Source organism: Hippoglossus hippoglossus, chromosome 19 (assembly GCF_009819705.1).
Source record: "Hippoglossus hippoglossus isolate fHipHip1 chromosome 19, fHipHip1.pri, whole genome shotgun sequence".
Classification (NCBI taxonomy): domain Eukaryota; kingdom Metazoa; phylum Chordata; class Actinopteri; order Pleuronectiformes; family Pleuronectidae; genus Hippoglossus; species Hippoglossus hippoglossus.
Window position 1 is genome coordinate 3,057,896 of NC_047169.1, and position 18,711 is coordinate 3,076,606.

Consider the following 18,711-nt stretch of genomic DNA (forward strand, 5'->3'; position numbering starts at 1 on the left):
TGGCAGCAGATAAAAGTGCATCCAGTGTTTATCTGTGATGATGGAGAAACCTACATGAGATTACAAATTGATAAAAAGAAAATTAAATCAATAGAAAACAACGTAGAAAATGTCGACCAGGTCACGTGTCAACACCCGATGATGAGACAGTTAGGACCACATACTGTAAAAAGTATTATACAAGTCAATAACCATGGTTTAGTCTCGACAAAGCAAAATTAAAACATGAAGTTAAAGTGTCTTTTTCAGCCTTTAACTGGCTCAGTCTGTTCACAGCACGTCCGCCCGGTCTTAGACCGACAGTCCTCAGCGGCGTCTGAAGGCGCGGGAGATCCTCCAGGCGTTGGGCTCCTCGTAGCGGTTGTACAGAGGCTCCAGCTTTTGCAGCCGCTTCTGTCGACTGAGGCGCGTTGGGTCGGCGACTCTGAAGAACGCCGGGGCGAACTCCACCAGCCAGCGCGGGTCGATGGTGGTCACCTCCCGCATGTACTCCTTAGTGGTCAGCACCAACTCATGATACACCAGCCTGAGGAAAGAGAGAGAGGACAAGAAATACAGTTAGAGATCAATCATGACGGGTTTTAACAGCATCAACTAATTAATTCAAACCAAACTTAACAAAAATATATCTTCAACATAAGTTTATTCAAAGTGCACTTTGACATTTTAGTTTCCAATCTGCTAACATGGAGGAGGAGGAGGGTTTATGACCTATACTGCAGCAAATAACAGTATTTTACACTTTTGCCTGAAGACTCGTGAGTTAATTAATTAATAATAATGAAAGAAACATAAAACCATGCAAATGTAAGTTTTACAGGTTTTAAATCATTTTCCAAAATGACAACATTTCAACAGAGTCAGATGAGAATGTCCCGTGCAGTGTCCAGCGAGGACTCACCACTCGGGTTGGCGGTTGAACAGAGTGCTGGAGGGGTGGAGGTACACCACCTGCTGGTCAATCAGGGTGCGGTAGCCGTCCTGCGGGTGCTTCCGGGCCGAGTTCCTGAAGTAACCACTGCAAATAGCTTTCTGGACCCGCATGGTGCTTTTCCCACAAGACACCACGTCCAGCATGTGCCTGGGAAATATTTCATCTTATTTACACATTTTCAACTACACATATAAATAAGAATTCATGCACAGAGGATGTTTGATTGAGGTTAAAATACGTCAGTTTAACAAACACTGAAATACACAGTGAGTAAATCTAATTAAAGGATTTACACTACCTGTCCATGATGCTCAGCATCTGCTTCCGAATGTCCTGAGCTCTCTTCAAAGAGCGGGCCTGGATGAAGTTCTCGAAACACCAAGGGTTGGAGAACTTGTTGTTCTTCCAGGAGTTGTAGACAGACAGCAGCGTGAGGTGGTCTCCCTCCGCCTGGAAGAACTTCGTCTTCCTCTGGTCGGCCTGCGCCTGTTTGTCCTACAGACGGAAGGATGGAGTTTAGTTTTTGAGTCTGACGTTTGTTTAACAGAGTCATAAAACAACCACACGCACATGAATGCTGTAGAAGTAAATCTGATGTGACGAGGACTGATTCTACAAACCTTTGGTCTGTAGAAGATGTTCTGAACAGACAGCATGGACACGATGGTGAGCATCTCTTCGCTGCACGCCAGATGCACGGACATGATCAACATCTTACACAGCATCGGCTCCAGAGGGAACTCGGCCATCTGAAGCACAGACACAAGAGCGTGTGACGCGTTTAACATTTAATCAAAACCATATATTTCCTTTTGAAGTGTTGAAGAATCACAGCGTCCGCCTTAGTCCTGAATCATGTTTTTTCATCTGATAAATATTTATCCACTTCATATTTCCTCCTGCAGGAAACCACAGAATAAAAATCACTCCTCACCCTTCTACCGAGCCGGGTGAGTAAACCTTCATCGTCCAGAGCGCCCAGAGTGTAGAGCTGCTCCATGGCTATGATCAGAGTCTCCATGGGGGGAGCGTCCATGAAGTCGAAGGCCAGAAGGTCGTTTATACCCATGGCCTGTGGCGGTGAGTGAGGAGGAAAGAAAACATGATTACATTTCTCTAGCAGCTTCGTGAAAGACTGATTCATGGCGGCGTTACCTAATCTACATCACCTTCAGAGACAGCACCGTGCTGGCCAGACTGGTTCTCTGGATCTCAGGCACGTTGGTCGTCAGCATCTCATCTCTGTAGGCTCTCTCTGTGTAGAGCCTGTAACACTTCCCTGGGCCCGTTCTGCCGGCTCGACCCGCCCGCTGCTTGGCCTGGGCCTAGAACAAGAAGAAAGTTCATCCACACATCAGGTTCACTTCCAATGCTGCTTTTTCAGATGTTCAGCGTAGAATATAAACCACTAAGGTTACCAAGTATGAAATGCTCAACTTCCTAACGATGAGGACTGCGTTAAATTCAATGACCTGTGATATGGGAGTCACCAGCAGTTGGTCGATGCCGGTCTTTGAGTTATACACGATCTGCTTGACGAAACCAGGATCCACCACGTAGTAGATTCCATCGATAGTCAGAGACGTCTCGGCGATATTAGTGGCAATGATGACCTGGTTGTAGCCAAAAGAAATACAAGTGAGAGAGTTTTTAGTCAGCTACATTTGAAAAAAGAAAGTTGTAGTGATAAGTCTCACTTATTATTATATATAAAGTAGATAAGTGTAATTTTAGCACTTAATAAACTGGATTTAAAGAATTTGATCCAGCCCGATACCTTTCTGCTGCCTGCTGGTGCCGGGTCAAAGATTCTGGTCTGCATCTCGCTGGGCAGGGCCGAATAAACCGGCAGAATAATCAGCTCAGGAACATTTGGCCCCAGCGACTTCATCCGATCGTACAGGATCTCACAGGCCGTGTCGATCTCCTCCTGTCCCGTCAGAAACACCAGGACGTCACCTGAGCGACAGAAGAGGAAGAAAGGTTGTTCTAAACATCACGATGGTTCAAATACCTCAAAATATGTCTCCGGGACAACAGTGAACTTAAATTCAACGTGGTTTAGGGAATCCAGTTTTCAGCAAACACACCTGGAGGCTCAGTTAAATGGATCTGCATGACGGTGATGAGACTGGCATCCAGGTAGTCGGTCTCAGGCTCTTTGGTGTAGAGAACCTCCACTGGGAAAGCTCTTCCCGGGATGGTGAAGATGGGAGCTTCAAAGAAATACTGGGAGAATTTGACGGCGTCCAGTGTTGCAGAGGAGACGATAAGCTTCAGGTCTTTGCGTTTCTGCATCGTCTAGAAGAGAAAGAGAGAGAGAGGACGTTCAGGTTTATGATTTTTATTTGGGTTATTACTTGAAAATGCTCCAATGTTCACTAGCCTCATAATCATCACAATACCGCAGAAGTATATGTCTCCTTATAAATATATAGTACATGGTTTGTAACAGTGGTAAATCACCTTCTTGAGGAGGCCAAATAAGACGTCGGTGTGGATTGTTCTCTCGTGGGCCTCGTCAAGCATGATGAGGGAATACTGGCTCATGTCCGGGTCCACCAGACACTCCCTCTGCAGCATCCCGTGGGTCATGTACTTGATCACCGTCTCTGTGCTGGTGCAGTCCTCGAAACGAATGGTGTAACCAACCTAACATGATGGTAAAAAGAAATGTGAGGCAAGCTGATTGAACTCTAATTTGAAACAGATGCTACAGAGGATAAAGTCTACGATCACGGACCTCTTGGCCTAAACGGCAGCCGTACTCCTCAGAGACTCTCTTGGCCACCGACATGGCGGCTACTCGACGGGGCTGCGTACAACCAATCTTCCCCCGAGTGGTGTAGCCGACCTCTGCCAGGTACTGGGTGATCTGTGTGGTCTTACCGGACCCAGTTTCTCCAACAACAATCAACATCTGGTTGTCGTGGACAGCCTGTCAAGAGAAGGAATGAATGAATGAGGCGTTAGAGGTATTGTTGATAATGGTGCCACTGGGTAGATGTATAACTTTTATTGGTTTCACAATCATTTCCCAATTGAAATTCTCCAAATAAATCACTGAATACACTCTCACCTGAATGAGCTGTTCCTTGAGTTTGAAAATAGGTAAACTCTCTCTCTGCTGCAGGATGGAGAGCTCCGTCTTCTTGCCGTAAGAAACCTGGTTCCCCCCGCAGGCGTATCGTTTCCACGCCGGGACGTCAACAGGCATCACGCCGATGCCCCTCATGTTGGCGGCGATCTGCCTTCCTTCATCTTCACAGGAGAGAAACAGTGAGTCGGGAGACGTCGAGTTCCGGCAAGATCCATCTCAACCTCCTGCAATCTACCATTTGGCTGAATTAAGATGAACTGCCACGATAATCAACTTCCCAACTGGATCTTTGTGTATTAAACTATGAGTCAGAGGTAGAAGTGACCAGCTGGAAGGAACTTGGAAAGCCTCCGATATCCCCTCAGGCTCATGGGAGACAGAGTCCCAGTGCATTAGGTCTGTGAGTGTGCAAGAATAAACTCATAGGGAAGCTAGATAAGCATCTCCAGCCGCGGCATGGTAACAGTGTAACAGTGTAATGGGCCTGGACAGACTCATTTTGTTCCTCCAATTTCAAAATCGCTGACACGACATTGATTGATTTGGTTTCATAATAATTTTCTGTTTGAAGAAATCACACCGTCAGTGTCCGTGTCATATTTAAATCTACAGATTATTTCAGTATCTGCTGGATCTTTAAAAAAAACGTGTTGTCTTGTTTCTTACAATCGGGCATGGGGTCGATCCAGTTCTTGTGGAGACCAGTGGGGATACAGTCCATCTCGGCTGCTCGAGCCGCCTGCTTCAGCTCTCGTCTCTCTTTAGACAGAGCGCTCTGCATCATGGCTGCTTGGGAGAGGGAGCCGTCCGGATTCTAACGGACAAAATGAGGCCAGATGTTGGTGTGAATGTAGAGAAACATTTGTCAAACTGCATCAGTATTTCCAGCAAGACTTTAAAGGTCCAATTATACTTTCAGGTTTCCAATTTACTTTACTTTGTTTAATGCAAAACCTCTAAATCATGGAAATGTACCCAGACTTTGTGTATCTGCCAATAACGAGCACCAAACTGATACCAGCGCATTAAAAGAAATAAAAACGTATAAAATGTATTTTAACAGCTGTACGCTACTAACAATGTATAGAAGTAATGATGATATCATTGTGGCATTGTTATGGTTGTCAGGTTAGAAAAGAGAGCAGAGCTGTCTTATTATTATTATTATTATTAGCATAAATGTACCAACACCACACACGACTTCCCGGAGTCTGGATATTTACCTTCACTATTTTGACTGGGCTCATGTTCAAGGTCCACTTTGTCTGTCCCTTTAGAAACGGTGGCTCCTCTTCAACCAGGTCGATCTCTACATCTTGATCTGTGATGGGAATCATTATTATTATTATTATTATGCAGTGAAACTTTTGATTTTGAACAATCTTGTGAACAAAGTGTAGAATTTTACCTTCATCCTCGTCTATTTTGGGAAGGATTCCCGTCTCCTCGTCAAATTCTGGGAACTCTTCTTTAGGAAGCACATTGGCTGCAATCATCTGAGAACAGGAGAACATTTACTAAACGGTTAAATAACCGAAGATATCACCATTAAAAAAGTATTGAGTGAGTTTGATGAGCACCTGTTTAATCTCCCACTTTTCCAGGTCAGTTATCTTGGCGAGCCGCTTGTGTTCCGTTGGCTTGTCCTCGATTTCGATCAGATTGGCCTCTGTGGGGCGATCGGGATTCCTCATGGTTTCGTTACTCACTCCAGTGTCCAGGTTCCGTCTTCTGTTGGGATTCAGGTCCTCCCCCGTCTCCTGGTCAACATCCTGGACACAATAACCATGATACAGCTTATAATAAATGTTTGCATCTGTTTGACATAATGGTTTTTAAAAGATGAACAAGTTGTTTTATCAGACAAATATACACAATGTGAGACAAGTTGTCTTTAGCTGAATTACAGAGAATTAAAATGTGACCTAAGTATAATGCATGAATTAAAACAACTACACACACACACACACATATATATATTTTCCTTTTTCCAGAAAATGAGTACCATCTTCTAAACTTTAAAATCAACTGGAAACTTTGTCGCTAGTTGGAGATTAAAAGATGATGCAGTGGTCTCACCTTCATGCTCAGGCTGGTTTTGCTTCCTGTGAAGGATAGAACCTTCACCTTCACCTTTTGGGCTCTGGTGACCACATCGGCCACGTTTGCAATACGTCCTTCTTTACGCAACTCTGAGATGTGCACGAGACCCTCCCAGCGTTTCCTGCAGACGATAAAAGGGACAGTACAATAAGGGGGATTCGTCTTCGGCGTGAGTGGTCTAACAGCAGTGTCACACAGAAATACATTTTAAATAAAGATTAAATTAAATCAACAAGGGTCAGGAAAAAGTGATAATTCTGAACAGTGAACAAAAAAGAAAGGTTTTCTGTGAAGAGGCCACGACTGACCTGAGACCCTCCAGCTGCACAAAACAACCAAACTGCAACAGGCTGCTAATTTTGCCGTTGTAGATGTCTCCCACCACAGGCTCGTCTGACAGAGGCTTGTCCACGGGTCTATTGTTCCAGCGTTCCTCCTTCTCCTTCTCCTTCTCCTCCTTCTCCTGCTGCTGCTGCTGCTGCTGCTGCTGCTGCTCCACTTCTTTCTTGTTAGTGTTGTTGTTGTCTTTGTCTCTCTCCGGGGTCGGCGGATGGTCGCTCCAGCGAGACGGACGTTTCCTTTTCCGCTTGTGGTTTGTTTCTTCGACACGATCTCTTGATCTGGAGCGAGATCGACTTCGCTTGCGTCCGCTTTCTCTGTCTGCATCTCGACCTCTGTCGCAGGAGGGCAAATGAGAAAAGAAAAGGAACAGTTTATATTCTAAATGTTGACAGTGGTTATAAACAATACATAACCTAGATCATCAATTGGTCTCTTGTTTAAATTACCTGCTGTCAGAGCTCGTCCCACAAACATTAGGCATAAGCATCTCCAGCTCCTTCATGGCTGCTGCGGCCACCTGCTCATCATCTCTATGGACGTGAGCAGTGGGGGGCTAGTGGAAAAGTGAAAGTTAGTGACAGCAGCACAATGACTTACAGAAACAATACAAACTACAGTAGCCTCTCTATTCTATTCATACTCAGGATGCATTTCAATCACACAGAGAAACGAACGTGGTCACAAGCGTCCCAGACCCCCTGCGAACGTGGTTTTGATTGATCGGATCTCAGGGAAACACTGCAGATGCATTTCAGTGCATTCAGACCTGAAGGTATGTTACTATATCAGGTCTGAACGGGGCCAATTAACCAAAAACTCAATCTGCACGTCTTTGGCCTGTGGAAGGACGGAGTAGCACCGAGAGAAAACCCACAGAGACACATGCAAAGGCCCCAACACTCCTGACACTGCTTTACTTTATGAGATACAAAGATCCACATGAGAACCAGAGCAGAATAACTTTCCTTACCATCCACATGGGATCATCAGGTTGACACAAAGCAGGATATTTATCCTTCAGCTTGTCCTGCTCACTCGGTGGCTTCACGTCTGGGGGCAGAGAACATCATGTCACAGCAGATCAACACATGACAAACTCACACTTTTAACTACCAGCGTGTGACAAGGTGTTTGTACCTTTGCTTGTAGAAGGCGAGGGACGCATAGTGTTGATAAGTCGCAGGACATTTCCAATGAGTGTGTCCTGCAAGAGACGTCACGTGAGTTAAGGGGACAACAACAACAACAACATGTGCACAATGTCAACAAACCGTGTCCTCGTGGGGTTCGTTGGACACTCACCGTGAAATCGGCTCCATTTTGTGTCAGAACCGCTTTGAACGCCTCGAACGTCGGGTGCGTCTCCGCGAGGCTGATGACGAATTCAGCTGCGAAAACACAGCAACTGGTGCTCAGCTTACACAAAGCTAATGCTACACACAGGTGATGCTAACCTCCCCCCCATCACCTGTTTCTGTTAGCATCGGGGAGCTAGCTAGCGCAGCAGAGGGGGAGGGGGGGGGGGGGGCAAACGGTGTCACGCATCGTAACTTTACCTAAATCCTTCTCGCTTATCTCCAGGTGATTCTCCAGCTCCGTGCAGACCTTCGACACCAGAGACAAATATTCCAGACGTTTGATTTCGTCTGAAGCGGACATTTTTTTTTTCCCTGCTTGTTTTGACTACAACCGGAAGCGCTTCTTCTTCTCCTTCTGAAGTTTGTGCTTACAGCGACGGGTTTCATTGCTGCTGCTGCTGCTGCTGCCCCCTCCCGGTCCACAGGCAGACAACAAGGGGATAGTTTACACATTACAACAAAACTGTCATTTAAAAAACTTTAACTTCACATTAATCTGTTTTTTTATTTCACTCTTTTCTATAATCTAATAATAATAAACTTTGTATGGCACCTTTCATACAATATAAAAATAAAAACAAGTACAAATGTAATTCAACCAAGAGAAGAGACTTTAAGTGACAAGAACATGTTCAAATGTTTTGGTTTTGATACTTTAGCACCTTCTTTACTGTACTTTTATAAAACTTAGATGCTCTTATGAGCAACATGGTAGTTTAAGAACGTTGTATTATTACTTTTACTTAATCGGCGGGTCATTGAATTGAGTGAAGTTCAAGTGGAAAAGTTATGATTTCACTGAATTGGTGAAAATCAAAGTCCCGGTTTTCCCTCCATCATCTTTTGGACCAGTCATGAGTAAAACAGGTTTAACAGGTTTCCGTTACACATATTTTATATATTTATAATTTTTAAATCTCTGTAATCTTATATTTCTACTCTTGCATGGAGCTACTATAACAAACACAAATTCCCCCTGGGACCAATAAAGTATTTCTGATTCAGATTTCTGATTTGTTATGGCCAATAAGGCACATTTAATATTTTACTATGTTCACAAAGACCTTCAAATCTATTACCACCAGATAAAGAGGATTCTGAGCAGCTGTGTTTTTGTAAGTACACGTTTGGGTAAATAACAGCCAAAAAAAAAAATCAAACAGTGAAATCTTTCTGTAAATACATTTCCATTTATTAAAGTTCACAAGACAATCCAAGTGATTTAAAAAAGGTGTTTAATGAGGACACATGTTCACAGTTTCACTGGTGAGTATCTCTGATACACAGACAAGTGAGTGGACAGTCGTCCCTGTAATAACAAAATCTATCAAATATATACGTTCCGTCCTTTTGGTCTGACTCCAGTCCTGAAACATTAAGGACCCATTAAGATTTGATCAGGTCCTGGTTTATACTTAACGTCCAATCACGTACAGCGTTAAAATAAATAGTCCATTGTTTGGGAGAATCTCCTCCAAGAAGATTCACCGTATTCCTGCTTTTCTAGATTAGAGCTAGAACAAGTAAAGAGCTATGGCTTTTCTAAGATAATGACACAAACTCTGACATGTTAGAAACCGCCGTTTGTACAAATTCAAAAAGGAGGAGTGACTACACTGTTTAAAGTGGTGATGACGCAGACTTCAATCTACAGGCTCTGATCACATGACGCAGGACAAAGTACAGGTCGTCAGTATTCGTGACATCACAAACGCATCAACGGCGTCTGAAGGCGCGGGAGATCCTCCAGGCGTTGGGCTCCTCGTAGCGATTGTACAGCGGCTCCAGACGTTGCTGTTTCTTCTGCTTGCTGAGGCGCGTGGGGTCGGACACTTTGAAGAAGGCCGGAGAGAACTCCACCAGCCAGCGGGGGTCGATGGTGGTCACCTCTCGCATGTACTCCTTGGTGGTCAACACCAACTCGTGGTAGACGACCCTGCGGGGAACAATGAGAGGAAGTTAGAAGACCTATTTTACACAATAAGAAGAAAAGACTGATATCAGTGAGGTGCTGTCGTACCACTCAGGCTGGCGGTTGAACAGAGCACTGGAGGGGTGAATGTACACGACTTGCTGGTCTATCAGCGTTCTGTAGCCCTCCTGAGGATCCTTTTTGGCCGCGTTCCTGAAGAAACCACTGCAGATGGCTTTCTGGACTCGGACCGTGGCTTTTCCACAAGACACCACATCAAGCTTATGCCTGAGGAGAGGAGAGCGTGTTCATGAGAAATCCACAAGGTTGTATTCAAATTGTTATGTTCTATAAGGACGCCATCCTACCTGTCCATGATACCCAGCATCTGTTTGCGGATGTCCTGGGCTCGGCGCAGGGAGCGGGCCTGGATGAAGTTCTCGTAACACCAGGGGTTGGAGAACTTGTTGTTCTTCCAGGAGTTGTAGACAGCGAGCAGAGTCAGGTGGTCTCCCTCAGGTTGGTGGAACTTTGCCTTCTTCTGGTCGGCCAGGGCTTGTTTGTCCTTTAAAAAAAAAAAAATCAATCATACATTTTTGACCTGGTCCTAAATTAGTTCTCTATCTGTATCCAGTCATTTCAAATCTCTAAGTTTAGTGCTGAGCGTACCTTTGGCCGATAGAAGACATTCTGCACAGACAGCATGGACACGATGGTGAGCATCTCCTCACTGCAGCCCAGATGCACAGACATGATCAACATCTTACACAGCATCGGCTCCAGAGGAAACTCAGCCATCTAGAGGACAGGCGGAGAAAATGACATAAATATAATTGGAGTAACGTGAGAGGACGAGACATTACCACATACTGACTATAAACGTGATCTGATGTAAATCAACCACTTCATATTTTATCCTGAGGTGAAAAAACTAATGATTTCACTCCTCACCCTTCTGCCGAGTCTGGTGAGTAAACCTTCATCGTCCAGAGCTCCCAGAGTGTAGAGCTGCTCCATGGCTGTGATCAGAGTCTCCATGGGGGGAGCGTCCATGAAGTCGAAGGACAGGAGGTCATTGATGCCCATGGCCTGGTGGAGGAGACACAAACAGAGGAGATACCAATGGATTTAAATTAAAGATATTTACCTTCAAGGTCTAGGAAGTTGCATATTTCTAATACATAAACTTTAACATTAAATACATACACTTTCATTTAAATGCATCTCATGTAGAATCTTTCTAAAATATGGGACAGAAGGACACCAAGTGGTCGTGAACACTGTGATCTACAAATACAGACTAACCACTTGTTTCCTTTTACAGCAACACTGCCTGTACAGAGTAACAGCGCCCCCTGCAGCCACACAAGGCGATTCATTCTTGGAGATAAACTCTGGTTTTTAATAACTTCTAATTCTTTGTGACTGATCTACAGTTCAGCTTTAGTCTTCAACCCACTGGAGCTGATTGTGACAGTTGAAGCTGTGACTCTGTCAGTTCTTCTCACAGGAGATCGAACCCACTCACCAAAGTTACAGAGAACAGACGTTCAGGGAGTGAAAGAGGAAACATCCTCCATGTTCACAGTCTCTGAAACATCACCATTCAAGCTCAACTATCTCTGAAGCTGCTATTTTAAGGTAAAAGGGTATAAAGGTTGCATCATGTTGACTATGTGCAGGATAAGACAGGAGCCCAGCATGTTGGTTCACCTTCAGAGACAGCACCGTGCTGGCCAAGTTGGTTCTCTGGATCTCAGGCACGTTGGTCGTCAGCATCTCATCTCTGTAGGCTCTCTCTGTGTAGAGCCTGTACGTTTTCCCTGGGCCCGTTCTGCCGGCTCGACCCGCCCTCTGCTTGGCCTGGGCCTAACGGTGACAAGACAAAACAAATATAAATCAACCAGACCTCGCTACTTTATTGTATTAATTGTTTAATATTAAATATTTGCAGTATCGTGGTCATCTTTTGAGATGTTGTACCTGTGAGATGGGAGTCACCACAAGCTGGTCGATACCAGTCTTGGAGTTGTAGACTTTTTGCTTGACAAAGCCGGGGTCGACCACATAGTAAATCCCATCGATGGTCAGAGACGTCTCTGCGATGTTTGTGGCAATGACCACCTACAGAAAGTAAAGTGAAACAAATACACAAAGTTAGATGTCATCTGTGTCAACATCACTGTCGATCACCTATACCAAGGCAAATTCCAGGTAGGTGTAAACCTACTTGGCAATAAATACTTCTGATTCTGATTCTGATCAAACTCAGACTGAAGTTTCTCTTGTTACATTTGACCAGGTAGTTCTGAATAAAGTGGATTTTGTAAAAACTAAAGAAAAAGCAAAGTCAACGACCCCAAAAACATTAAATCTTAGGTCAGCTGAAGATCTAATGCAATAAAAGGATAAACCATAATCAAAGAACATGGATTGAATACAAAGCAGAGAATAACATAAGATCTAAACCCAGTATGTTTTTGAACCAGCATGCTTCAAACGTCAAAACCATAATTGAATGCAGATACTGAATTGTGCCAGTTTATGTGAAGTACAAATTTGTAACAGGAACATATCGGATATATTTTCCATATGTTTGAAAGAAGCATTGAATGAAGGAACCTTTCTGCTGCCTGGTGGTGCCGGGTCAAAGATCCTGGTCTGCATCTCGCTGGGCAGGGCCGAGTAAACGGGCAGAATAATCAGCTCAGGCACATCCGGCCCCAGCGACTTCATCCGCTCGTACAGGATCTCACAGGCCGTGTCGATCTCCTCCTGTCCCGTCAGAAACACCAGGACGTCACCTGGACGCAGACGAAGGAGACAGAGGATGATGATGTAAGAACACAACAGAGAAAGAGAGAGAGATTTGTGTGCTTTCAAGATTTTAGATTCATACCTGGAGGTTCAGTCAGATGGATCTGCATGACGGTGATGAGACTGGCATCCAGGTAGTCTGTCTCCGGCTCTTTGGTGTAAAGCACCTCCACTGGATACGTTCTGCCTGGGATGGTGAAGATTGGAGCTTCATAGAAATACTGAGAGAACTTCACAGCGTCCAGTGTAGCTGACGTAACGATCAGCTTCATGTCCGTGCGTTTCTGTACAGTCTGAAAACAGAACGAGGACACTCAGCATCTCCTCACAGTTTCCCTCAGAAGGTGAATGTGTGAGCTTGTGCTCTTCTTGCTCACCTTCTTCAGGAGGCCGAAGAGAACATCAGTGTGGATCGTCCTCTCGTGAGCTTCATCCAACATGATAATGGCGTACTGCCCCAGTTCGGAGTCGATCAAACACTCTCTCAACAGCATACCGTCCGTCATGTACTTGATCACCGTCTCAGGGCTGGTGCAGTCCTCAAACCGGATGGTGTAACCCACCTAGAAAAACAAGATGGAAAGGTTTAACACATGTTCACAGCATCGTGTTGTTTGAATTCACAGATTGTCTTTAAATGACATTAACAATAGAAAGAACAAGGTCTCAGGGGGTGGGTCACTCACCTCTTGTCCAAGACAACAACCATATTCCTCTGAGACTCTCTTTGCCACCGACATGGCGGCCACACGACGGGGCTGCGTGCAGCCAATCTTCCCGCGGGTGGTGTAACCGGCCTCTGCCAGGTACTGGGTGATCTGTGTGGTCTTACCGGATCCCGTCTCTCCGATCACAATCAGGATCTGGTTGTCATGAACAGCCTGAACAGATTTACAGGAAGACAGGAAGTTACAAAATGGTACTAGAACGGTTTTATCTTTGTTTACACTGGAATAAAAGTGAGATGGTTAAAGGTAGAGCTGGAACAGAATCACTAAAATAACATCCGAATGTCTCCATTTGGTTTCTGTTTCTAAACGGTGACGAACCTGAATGAGCTGCTCCTTCAGCTTGTAGATGGGCAGACTTTCCCTCTGCTCCAGGATGGAGAGTGCGGTCTTCTTTCCATAAGAGGCCTTGTTGCCCCCAAAGGCGTGTTTCTTCCACTCTGGGATGTCGTTGGGCATCATGCCGATGCCTCTCATGTTGGCTGCAATCTGCCTACCGTCGACTGTGAAGAGGAGTAAAAGAGATCTTGATAATGAGAAAACTCTGCTTATATTTACAACTCTACCTAAAAACTCACGGCCATTTCTGCGTGGTTATGGCAGGATATTGCCCACCCTTGGTTTAGACCACCTGGGGCCAAGGGGGGGGCGTACAAGCACACTGATCCATGGCAAAACTTCACCATCCGGCCAGATAGCAGGCTGCAGGAAGCCAGATAACCATCTCCAGTACCAGCGAGCCTGAGGGGCATTGTCTCCCATCATGGAGGAAGCATCATGACTCAGACTGGGCTGTGGTTTTAATTAAGGAGACCTCCTACAGAGGGTGCTTGACTAAATTAAATCTGATACTCGACGCTCAAGTGTCAAAAGCAAAGATAAAACTCTAGATATTTAGATAAAAAGATCTGATAATTAACATGCTAATTTCAAGCCAGCAGATGATTTTAGGGCTAAACATTGGTTTGATTTATCGTTCTTTCCACAGCATCAACATCTGTGACTCAGAAATGACTTAATGTGCACATCTAATGGATTTCTCACCGTCTGGCAGTGGGTCCACCCAGTGTTTATTCAGCCCCATGGGGATGGAGTCCATCTCTGCCTCACGCGCAGCCTGCTTCAGCTCTCGTCTTTCCTTAGCCAGAGCGCTCTGCATCATGGCGGCCTGGGACAGAGAGCCATCTGGATTCTGTGGACAGCGGAGGAAAAGGACGGGGGTCACTTTGAGAGCGTGTTTCAACACATCATAAATAAATATAAATATTAAGTATTACATAAATGCTTTTTATGTCATTCTGTGTTTGTGCCGCATCCAGGTTATGTTGCTCACTATGTCCATCTGCTCAAATTATAAAGTAAACACTGACTAATTTGCCAAAGGTTGAAACACTAAAATGTTCAATAAATCATTTGTTTATTTAGCAACACACAGCATATGTTGATATTCACACTACATGGATGTGAAATATACCTTGACGATCTTGACTGGGCTCATGTCCATGCTTTGTTTGGTGTGTCCCCGCAGGAATGGAGGTTCTTCTTCAACCAGCTCAATTTCCAAGTCTTCGTCTGAATGAGAGCAATCACAACTAATCAGTACGCGGCCCACTCAGTCGCAGTTCATCTGAATTCATGTTTCAATAATCGTCTCTTACCCTCCTCATCATCAACTTTAGGAAGGATCCCTGTCTCGTCGTCAAAATCAGGGAACTCTTCTTTGGACAGCACATTGGCAGCGATCATCTGAGAGCAGACAACGAGGATGAGTCAACGTTTTTCACCAAGAACTAAGCAGCTTCTTAACTGAGATCTATACAGTTTGATGCCCGACCTGTTTGATTTCCCACTTCTCTGGGTCAGAGATTTTAGTGAGCCTCTTGCGCTCCAGGGTGTCGTCCTGCTCCAGTTCAGGGACGTGGCCCAAGTTCACGTTGACCGGCCGGTCTGGGTTCCTCATGGAGATCTCGTCACTTCCGTCTGGTCCCACGTTCCTTCTCCTGTTGGGGTTCAGGTCTTCTCCTGTCTCCTGATCCACATCCTGACAAAGAAAGGAGGAAATATTGAGTAAATTGGAACGCTCACCATGGAAGGAATAACTCTCTTTGTATATTATTACTGAATGTTTTTTCTTACCTTCATACTGAGGCTGGTCTTGGAGCCAGTGAACGAGAGCACCTTGATTTTAACTCGTTGGCCTTTGCTGACGACATCAGCCACGTTGGCCACACGTCCCTCTCGACGCAGCTCTGAGATGTGGACCAATCCCTCCCATCGTTTCCTACACGAGAAGCACACAACACAGTTGACGTCATCACAAATTAAACAGACTCCTGTTACTTAAAAGCTCCATGTGCCGGCCTTACAATCATAGTCAAGGAAATGTGACATGACGCAGACCAGAACTGAAGTTTTTGTTTGTACAAAGAAAAACAATATATAAAATAACAGTGGTGTAACACTGAAGTTTGGTTAAAGTTGTATTATACTGACCTTAAACCCTCGAGCTGAACAAAGCATCCAAACTGCATGATGCTGGTGATTTTGCCGTTGTAAATGTCCCCGACTGAAGGCTCTTCAGGTGGAGGGCGGTCCACGTGCTTGTCTTTCCAGCGATCAGAGTCTTGGTCTTTCTTGGGACTCGGTGAACGCTCAGTCCAGCGGGTGGATTTGTCTTTTCTTTTACCTTGATCTCTATCCCTGTCTCTCTCTCTGTGACGATCGTGATCTCTGGACTGAGACCTGGACCTGGAACTTGATCGAGAACGATGTCTTCTCTTCCTGTCTCTGTCTCTGTCTCTATCCCGATCTCGGTCTCTGTCCCTATCTCTGTGTCGGTCTCTGTCTCTGCTGCGACTCCGGCTGTGGCGTCTGCTCTTCTCGGACCTAATGGAACAAGTGAGCAAAGTACATAAAAGAAAACTGTTGAACTTACAATTATCTTAAGGGCAGAGGATATATTGGTTGGGTTGGAAAATATAGACATGACACATGTCTTCAGTCATCTTACCGGCTCTTGCTGCTTTTTGAGTCTTCCCCGCTGACACTGGGCATAAACATCTCCAGCTCTTTCATGGCATCAGCTGCCACTTTCACATCATCTTCATCTCCAATCTTCTGAAGGAGTAAGAACAAACATCAGGAACAAAGCAGCTTTCATCCACCATCTTCCCGTTGTCTTACCTGAGGGAGATTCTGACAGTTGAGTAGAACGAGTCTGAAGAAGCTTTACCCAAGAGAAGATGACACTGGTACAGGAGGGGTAGGGATCCCTTGTGCCAATTCACACATGTTTATATAAGATGAATATTGATCTATTGTTTTCTGAAGATACAAAGTAATGTAAGACGTCTGTGACTCTGAATTGATGCTGGCGTTTGGTTTTACTTTACTTATTCTCGTCTTTAAATATGATGAACTGTAAGTGTCCTTGGGTGTTTTGAAAAGGGGCCATGAAATAAAGTGTTTTATAATTAATATACTGCAGCACAAGTTTGCAACAAGGGAACAGTCAGTGTCTCTTTTTAAATACATACATGTTTATACATGTTTGTGCCTTATTAATAACATATAAATGCCGAGCTTGAGCCACGTACCTTCGGCCCCGGATCGTTCGCTCGACAAAGTGCAGGAAACAACTCCTTCATTCGATCCTTTTCTGTATTCGGCTTGACCGACGCCTCAGAGACTAAAGATGGATGAAAATTCACAATTAGGAGTTTAGACGAGGAAGCAACAGCTCAACATTTAACAGAAGAAAGACAGATGTGAAGCAATGGGATTAACAACAACAACAGAGATATTACTCAGTATCTTGGTGGAAATAAGTCGTGACCCATTTCAATCACAGTTTAATAAAGTGCATCTCTAATTAGCAGAGGGACTTTTGACTCTTTCCCTTGATAACAGGTTTAATAGTGAACTACATGAACTCTACTCAGCTGTAGCTTTAACTCACCTTTACTGGCCGGCGCCTTGGTCGGAGGTCGCATTGTCTGAATGAGCCTGAGCAAGTTGCCGATGAGAGAATCCTGAGATAAACAAATCAGAAGAGGCAGATGCAGGGTTTAGTTACCAGGTGGAGTTAGCCGGATACTAGCTGTTGGCTAACATAAGGTGCATATTCACACTTACCATGAACTCGGCTCCGTTTTGGAGCAGAATAGCTTTGAATCCATCGAAGCTCGGCTCTTTCTCCGCGAGGCTGATGACAAATTCAGCTGCGAAGAGAGAAGGACGCGGGTTAAACAAGTGGTTCAGATTGAAGGTTGAGGAAAAACAACCGGAAACAACGACTGAGAAGTTACGAGGTTTGTTGAGAAAACACAGATAAACAGATTTTTAAGCTAGCTAGCAGCGGAGGCTAGTTAGCACGGGCTAGCTAGTTAGCTAGAGATTTCTCGCTTGGACACGAACCTAAGTCTTTGTCGCTGATTCCAAGATGGTTGTCGAGCTCCGTGCACACTTTGGACACCAGAGACAAATACTCGAGCTGCGAGAGCTCGTCCACGGATCCGTCCGCCATCCTCCACGCGGCTTGTTGTCGTTCAGCGCGGCTAAACGACGACAGACATGTTGGATGCGGCGAGCGTCCACTTCCGCAAATTAGACGGAAGTGCGTCAGGGTGGCCTGTGGGTTTTGTTTTCTTTTGCCCCTCCCCACCGCACGATGGCGCTAAAACGTTACTGTTTCAGCGTGGCCTCAGTGTTTGTCCACGTGTTTGCGTGTTTACCACAAACTGGAGGAAGAGGAAACTCAGTCTGTGATGTTTACTGTCAAATATCAACTTGTTTTGACTGTGGGAGAAGAAATGCACAAGTTTAAATGGGTTAGAATATATTTAAAACACCAATAAACTCAGGGTTTGATGAGTGGAAGGTCAAAGTCGGGGTCGTTAGGGTCACGGTTCAAATCCCCTCACCCAGAACTGATGAGACTTGTTTTAAAATAATTACTAAACCATAAACTAATTATTACTTTAGTCAATCAATGTCGTAAAATGCACCAAAACACTTTAATTAGTTTTGTATGCAGATTTTAAGGCAATTAGATAGATAGAAAGATAGATAGATAGATAGATAGATAGATAGATAGATAGATTGATTGATTGATTGATTGATTGATTGATTGATTGATATATTGCAATACACATTAAATGTACTAAAAACTGTACATACTCCCCTAAGTAAATGATACTTGGATGTAATGCATTACACAGACTGTTAACGTGGGCCAGGATTTTAAGATCGTGTGGCACTTTCAAGCATAAAAACAATAAAAAAAAGCTAAACAGCAAAGACTTTTGTTTGACAGTAAGTTACATACACATATAACTTTGCACAAATGTATGACGGTAGTTCATAATTTATATTATTCACCTTGAGGGAAGCAGAAGAATGTAGAGACATAAATATTC

At 44.5% G+C, this 18,711-nt stretch overlaps 1 protein-coding gene across 4 annotated transcripts; it reads right to left on the reverse strand.

Annotated features, from left to right (window-relative positions):
- Positions 1 to 10: 10 nt before the first annotated feature.
- dhx8 (DEAH (Asp-Glu-Ala-His) box polypeptide 8) lies at positions 11 to 17,908 on the reverse strand. 4 transcript variants are annotated; one of them, XM_034570717.1, is made up of 23 exons: positions 17,711 to 17,908; positions 7,782 to 7,867; positions 7,617 to 7,683; positions 7,450 to 7,529; positions 6,926 to 7,032; positions 6,446 to 6,811; positions 6,114 to 6,258; positions 5,615 to 5,806; positions 5,443 to 5,530; positions 5,258 to 5,355; positions 4,701 to 4,848; positions 4,014 to 4,195; positions 3,678 to 3,872; positions 3,401 to 3,586; positions 3,025 to 3,235; positions 2,712 to 2,893; positions 2,407 to 2,547; positions 2,104 to 2,259; positions 1,869 to 2,006; positions 1,555 to 1,683; positions 1,233 to 1,429; positions 902 to 1,081; positions 11 to 526 (listed from the first exon to the last, which is right to left on the reverse strand). In XM_034570717.1, the coding sequence occupies exons 1-23, from the start codon at positions 17,817 to 17,819 to the stop codon at positions 307 to 309; spliced, it is 3,603 nt and encodes a 1,200-aa protein (XP_034426608.1). In that variant the 5' UTR covers positions 17,820 to 17,908; the 3' UTR covers positions 11 to 306. The 4 variants fall into 4 exon arrangements, with proteins under 4 accessions (XP_034426608.1, XP_034426609.1, XP_034426607.1 ...); XM_034570718.1 differs by lacking the exon at positions 17,711 to 17,908 and adding an exon at positions 8,036 to 8,192 and having other exon boundaries at positions 12 to 526; XM_034570716.1 differs by lacking the exons at positions 11 to 526; positions 902 to 1,081; positions 1,233 to 1,429; ... (17 more) ...; positions 7,617 to 7,683; positions 7,782 to 7,867 and adding exons at positions 9,056 to 9,773; positions 9,858 to 10,037; positions 10,118 to 10,314; ... (17 more) ...; positions 17,253 to 17,325; positions 17,429 to 17,514 and having other exon boundaries at positions 17,711 to 17,907.
- Between the last annotated feature and the right edge of the window lie 803 nt (positions 17,909 to 18,711).

What these genes read in the sequence shown, in the direction of transcription:
- dhx8 (XM_034570715.1), bottom strand. Translation starts at nt 17,819, where the DNA reads ATGGCGGACGGATCCGTGGACGAGCTCTCGCAGCTCGAGTATTTGTCT. An exon ending in CAAGGCGCCGGCCAGTAAAG is followed by an intron (nt 16,983 to 17,252) that starts GTGAGTTAAAGC and finishes ATCCATCTTTAG; the next exon opens with TCTCTGAGGCGTCGGTCAAG. An exon ending in CCATCTGACTGAACCTCCAG is followed by an intron (nt 12,554 to 12,648) that starts GTATGAATCTAA and finishes GTCTGCGTCCAG; the next exon opens with GTGACGTCCTGGTGTTTCTG.